Raw genomic sequence first — 7,177 nt, 5'->3', positions numbered from 1 at the left:
AGTCTAGTCTATAGCCTAGTCTATAGTCTAGTCTATAGTCTAGTCTATAGTCTAGTCTATAGTCTAGTCTATAGTCTAGTCTATAGTCTAGTCTATAGTCTAGTCTTTTTTTTAAATTTCACACATTATTTCTTAGATCCAAGATTTGAAGAAGAAAATCTGCAGTTATATTTAATCATTTAGAAAACTATAGCTTGTTTTCAGGGTTTTAGCTTTTTCAGATTTTGTTGGACTATGAATTCGTTGTGGACTTAAACATTCTATTTATACGTGTGTTTTATGGATTGATATATTTTAAAACTTTGATTAAGAACTTCGGTTATAGGCGCAACGATCGATATCATATAGTAATGGCTTTGACTGTGCATAATTCAATAGAATCTGTTTAAATTAAAAAGTTGCATTTTTATGAATTACTGCTTAAGTATTGTTAGAATTAATTTCGTCGTTTAAAATTGTTCATAAAGCAATAATGCCGTCGGCCACAAAATTCTCACATTATATAGATTCAAATTTGGTCAATATCGTTTGGTGCGGCATTAACCCATGTGTAAAAATATTAATATAGAAGTTTTGAAGTAAAAGAAATTAAACCTTTTGCCAATTTTATATTCTTTATTTATTTTTTATAAAATATTTTTTTTATATTAATACTTATAATTCAAATTTGGGAAAAATGTAAAAGAAAACGATAAACCTGTACCTCTTATGATCTTTTAATGTTTTCTTTTACATTTTTTTCCCAAAGTGTAGATTTAGCAATATAGGGTTTATCTTAAAATACAAATCATAATTTGAATTGTATGTATAAATACTTAAAAAAATATAAATAAAAAAACGTGCGGATGTACTCGTATTCATACATATGTATATATACATATGTATATATGTATGTTGTAATCTTTCAACAATCATATGCATACCAATACAAGGAGATACTTAAAATAAATATAGTTATCTTGTTATGTATTATATACTAAACCTATGTACTTACACTGAAAAAAATCCCTGCCTTATAAAAGGTTTTCGTACTTTCATAAAATTAAGAAAAGATTTGATTTAAAAATATTTCATATTATACACGAAATTTTTATAAATATTACGAAATTGTTTTCGTAAAATTAATCATGAATTATTTTCAGTGTATTTATATATATTTTATATACATATGTAAGTACTCATAAGTAAAAAATGTATGAAAAAGAGAGTATTTCGTTGAATATATGTCTGTCTGTCCATTCATCTTTCCGTCCGTCCTACCTTCTATCACATACATACAAACATACATTCGTTTTGAATGTATCAATGAAAATCAAGTAATGAATGAATCTGAACTAAACTAAAGAAAACAACAAATACTATATAAATATGTAAGTACTTACATATAAACAGCAAAACTATTACAACAACAATAGCAAAAATCTAGAGGCAATAGTCTCAAGTAGTTATAGTCGTATTCGTAGCCGTAGTATTGATTGTGCCACTATACATATAGTAGATGTGCCGTCGTCGACTGAGCAAATAAATGAGTGTGACCCAAATATTTAAAAATCGTCTTAAAGATAAGCGGAAGTACAGAATGTACGAATAAAAGTAAAATAAAATGAAATATAAAAAAAAATAAACTCAACTGCAAATAACGAAACGTCTCAATTGTGGTCTTTTTGAGAAATACATACTTATTTTATATATATTTATGTACAATACTATTTTTCAGTATTTAATGCTTAAATACAATAATAACAATATTAAGTATATTTTACACAATATACATTTTTTTAATATGATACAATAGAATTTCCTTTTTATGCTGCCTCGTCATCGTTGCAATATAATTAGGGGAATCACATGGTTTTGAAGTTTTTGAATTTTGCAACATTTTGTTTATATTTGATTTCTATTTCACTTGCTTAAGAGATAAGTGTTAAACTTTTGAATTTAGTATCGAATATTTATAAAGTTTTTCAGATTTGACATTACACTGAAAGGATCGACATGACCTTAATGTAAAGATCATGATGATCCTTTGACAAAAATACTTTATAAAGTGAATAGCAAATTTCAGTTGACGAACGAATGGCTGTGTCATACAAGAAGTGCTTTAAAGCATTTGTTAAAAGAGCTTTAGATCAATATCGAACGTTACCGAATAGCTTTGTTGAGTATCGCCCATAATATTCTGTTTCCAAAATCTGCCGTAGTTATTTTAGCCAATGTTTGACAAACCTTCTTGATTGGTGTTCGCTTATACTAGCTTAAGATAAGAGTTTAACTTTAGAATTAAGTCTCGTAAATTTTTAAAGTTTCTCAGATTTTACATTAAACTTCAAGGATCGACATGATCTGAATGTGAAGATCATGATGACAAACGTATTTTATGGTATGAAAAGCCAATTTTTAATTGACGAACGGAAGGACGTGCTATTTAAGCTCTTTAGACTTTGGGATAAGAAGAGAATTAGAGCTTTAGTTATAAGAGCTTTAAACTTCTTTAGAACGTAAAATTTCTCAATCAAAACTCTCAAATTTTTGTAGAGTATCGCCTAGAATATGCTTTCGTTAAAGGATGTTGTAGTTAAGTTAGCGCATGCGTTGGCCTTATTTCATGGTGGTCTTTTTCAATCGCTAGTTGAGCGTCTGTGACGACTCACGCTGATGACAAATTAACTTATATGGAATTGGTTCCAGTATACGTGCACGTTACTCAAGTACTTGATCTATCTAATCTCTGACTATTGCTGTCCCGTTGCTTAACTTCACTTTCATTTACAACCACACAAATGGCATGGCACCTGTTGACTCGTCAACATTATCTGGATACATAACTGGTAGACCAAAGTACGAGTCCATGAAGTAAGCCGAGGACTATGTTCTTACTCACTGTGGTAAAACTGGTATGAACTGAGTTTTCTCTAAACACACCTGGACAAGAAAGAAAAATTCAATGTTATCATTTATATAATATACCTTTCATCCATCATCTTTCATCCCAACACACTTCTCATTCTACCGACACACTTATATCTTACAGGTCCTACGGTCACTTCTCCGTGGAGTATCTTCCCACGAATTCGGCTTTAAATCCCAGACACTAGGTGGATCTCGAAAAAACCTCAACCATCTAACCAGACCAGGACATAGTCCTGCGGCAACTGGCCCTCCGTAGTACGAGATTATATGGTTTTCTAATTCGACCCCATATCAAATCATTCCAAATAATGTCCGAGGAGTGACATTACAAGCAGACTAGAGGTACTGGTAGCACAACTTTTCCTGCGGATTGCAATGCACCAAGATGAAGGTCGTTAATCGAGAAAACATGGCAAATTTAAAATACTTTTACGAAAGAGTATCATAGTGAAGTTTTCAGTATTAGCATTATATTTATATCTATGTATGTTTTGTCATTTTATATGATCATAGTGATCATACTGTGAGGCTAGGTGTTAAAAAAATACATTTTGTATATTAAAATATCGCCAACCTCGTGAGATGTATTATTATCTTATATGTATATGATCATTTTAATGTTAAATTTAAAACATTGATTAAGAACTTGGTTTTGTAGGTCTTACGTTCTATATCGTATATTATAAATTGAAAGGATCATCATGATGTGATTGTAAAGATCATGATTATCCCCTAACTTTCGATTTTTAAATAACCATTATATTACTAATAAAGTATTGTCGAATTTATGTGGAATTTAGCATGAATACGCAATTAACTTATCCCAAGATGAAACTATTTTGTAATAGGATTTTCATAATTATCTAGACTAATTATAGAACATGATCACCAAATGGGCGAAAGAAAAAACTTAACTTAGAAAGTCTATTATTATCGAAATATCCTTTTTAATTGTAAAATCAGAAAACTTGCGATATTAACGAAATTTTCGTTAATATTACGAAAAAAAAAATTAACATTGATTATTTTCAGTGTACGAACATACATATATACGATTTATTTGAATAAATGTTGCGAATGATTCAGTCATACTTGTAATTTGTTCATTCATTCATTTCTTTATAATAATAGTATTATTATTATTATTGCTATATTATGGTTCGTATTACTCTCGCGAGCTTGTTTAAATTCATTAACGGAAATGAGTTAGTTGAACTTCCGTTTTATGCTGCTTCTTATGCGTTCGTTCATTCATTTTTTTCATTTCTTAAACTTGCTTAAAAAGTGCTTAAGATTTGTTAGTTTGAATATATACGAGTTTAGTTTGAAAATTTTTTTTGTAATTTTAAATTGTAATTTTTTAGATTTTAGTTAATAATAAATATCAAAGCTGGATATTAATTGCACTTACATCGATAATTTGTTCGCCAATCATTAATGTTACAGGTTCCAAAAAATGCTTAATGCCAATCTTATGTCGATTTCCATAGATTTTCTAATACGTACTTTCATAAACCATAATTTTCAAAGAACTTTAACGACTATCCTCCTATAAATGAGTACAAAACTTAATGTGCTTAATTTATTTATTTCCATTTGTTTGTTGAATTCCAGAAATAAACGAAAATAACAATCTATAAATGAAATTGTCCATACATGCTTGCGTACGTATACGAGTACGAACAAGTATAATGTGGCACTTAAGCATAATCAAAATCTTTAAACATCCGAGTCAGTATGGACATACCTGCCAAATACAAATGCAGAATTAATAAAAGAATTATTATGCTGTATGTATATATGTACATAAGTACGCCTATACTTATATGTACGTATGTACCCACTGCCAGTCGCAATTCCGAGTGGCGTTGACCACCCAATAACGGATAAAAATTTGCCAGTTTTTTTCATTTTTTACTTTATTTTGTTGGTTTGCATTTATGTACATACATATGTATGTATGTATATCATTATATTTGTGCAGTCTGTCTATAAGAACAAGTATGACTAGATTTGGCTCTTCGTAAACATTATTTTTGTTGTTGTCTTTGTGGCGGATTTTCTACGCTTTTTTTCTTTGTCTACTGTTCCTTTTTTAGCACAAATTGCTATTTTTTCCGTTCATTCATAATTTACACATAATTGACGATTATTGCTTAAGAAATTTCATATGCATACACAAATTAGTATTTACTTATACGAGTGTTTGTTGCAGGTCCTTAAAGTTAATGAATCTTTTATAATTTAGGAGATTTAGGATAAACATATGCTAAAAATGGTAGTTCTATCTATGCATTACATCGGCATGTAATGCCTAATTAAATTTTATTCTAGAATCTACACTAGTGTGTAGTTTAAAGTCCAGTATAGAGTATAACCTAGAGTCTAGTCTAGTCTAGTCTAGAATCTATTCTAGAGTCTACTTTAGAGTGTATCTTAGAGTCTAATCTTTAATATAGTCTAGTATCTAGCAGAGAGCCTAGTCAAAAATGCAGTCTACAGTCTAGAACATAAATCATAGCATAGTCTATAGTCTACAATATAAACTAAACTATAGACAAGACTATAAACATCACTATAGATCAGCCTATAGACTCTACTACAATATTTGTTCTAGACTAGTCTCTAGTGCAGAGTATAGTATACAGTTAAGTCAAGAGTCTAGAAACTAGTCCATTCCAGAGTATACTTTAGATTGTATGTTAGAGCCTAAACTATAATGTAGTCTAGAATTTTATCTGGAATCTGTTCTAGAGTCTACTGTAGATTCAGTCTAGAGTGTAGTCTAGAGTTTAATCTGGAGTCTAGTCCGGGTTCTATTCTAGAGTCAGTTTAGAATGTAGTCCATAAACTAGTCTCTTATGTAGTTTATAGTATAGTCTATAGTCTAGTCCAGAGTCTAGTCTATAGTCTAGTCTATAGTCTAGTCTATAGTCTAGTCTATAGTCTAGTCTATAGTCTAGTCTATAGTCTAGTCTATAGTCTAGTCTATAGTCTAGTCTATAGTCTAGTCTATAGTCTAGTCTATAGTCTAGTCTATAGTCTAGTCTATAGTCTAGTCTATAGTCTAGTCTATAATCTAGTCTATAGTCTAGTCTATAGTCTAGTCTATAGTCTAGTCTATATTTTTGTTTATAGTCAAGTCTGTAGTCTACTCTATAGTAAGGTCTATATTACAGTACATAGTTTTGCCTGTAGTTTTGTCTATAATCTATTTAATATTCTAGCCTATAGTCTTGTGTGGTATTTGCATTTAATAATTAAGAGAAAAATGTTTGAATTGTTTTTATTTCCTCAATGAATGCATTTATTGTCTTCTCTGTATTATTCTCTGTTTACACTTAAAATACAATGTTGCAAATTGGTTTTCTGTTTTAAGTTTGTGTTTATTTTTTTCACAAATCGTTTTCTATATCCAAAAACTAACAAAAAAAGAAATACATAAATATAATGAATGAAGTTGTTTGTTGTTTAGACAAACATTTACAGATGGACCCAGCGATCGACCGACGAACAGGCAATATCACCAAAATACATTTTTTGTTATTCATTCATGATTCATCGCAAAATTATTGAATACAAATTTGGTTTAAATACCAGTCAGTCAGTATGTGTTCAAATATATGTAGTTGCAAAAATATAAAAAGAAAAAAAATTGCTATTAAAAGTTATTTTATGGGATTTCCGTATTAACACGCAATTTAAAAATATTTTTTTTTTCAAATTTTTTGGTGTCGTTTTACTGTGCGTGTGTGTAAACGTTTGTGTTTGATGTCTGTGTGTGTTAAATCCGGTTTAAACTGTCGACATTAGTTTGTTATTTAAACATTAAATAGTTTAGTATTGAGAATAGTTTATTTTCGAAATTTATTTACGAGTAAATATTCATTCAATTTTAGCAATTAATGCAAAATTTTATTATTTTTTACCACATTCGTACTAATGTGGTCATTGTATGACCAAAATATCAAATAGGCCTTTAATTGGTTTGAGGTCGTGCTGTAAAGTTTAAAGAAGCGAAACCGGATGTCAACTGTTGTAAAGAGTTGTTATGAATAAAATATAAATTAAAATATGTCTTCTATTGTAGGGCAGATCGATTTTTGTGGTAGTACCAATTGGCTTGACAATTTAGACTATAGACAAGCCTATAGACTAAACTAGACTATAGACTAGACTATAGACTAGACTATAGAATAGACTATAGACTAGACTATAGACTAGACTATAGAATAGACTATAGACTAGACTATAGACTAGACTATAG

General features: G+C 29.6%; 1 protein-coding gene across 1 annotated transcript in view; it reads right to left on the bottom strand.

Moving 5' to 3' along the window:
- LOC111682790 (fibrinogen C domain-containing protein 1-like) overlaps positions 1-2,850 on the bottom strand; it is a 4,153-nt gene extending 1,303 nt beyond the window's left edge. The window contains exon 1 of the mRNA XM_046952563.1: positions 2,771-2,850. Within this exon, the coding sequence (XP_046808519.1) occupies positions 2,771-2,850 (80 nt within the window). The remainder of the gene's footprint in view (positions 1-2,770) is intronic.
- Positions 2,851-7,177: the final 4,327 nt, after the last annotated feature.

The sequence above is a fragment of the Lucilia cuprina genome, chromosome 5 (genome assembly GCF_022045245.1).
Source record: "Lucilia cuprina isolate Lc7/37 chromosome 5, ASM2204524v1, whole genome shotgun sequence".
In the NCBI taxonomy this organism is placed as follows: Eukaryota; Metazoa; Arthropoda; class Insecta; order Diptera; family Calliphoridae; genus Lucilia; species Lucilia cuprina.
Note: the sequence above shows the minus strand (reverse complement) of the source record. Positions and strands in the feature narration are given on the sequence as shown.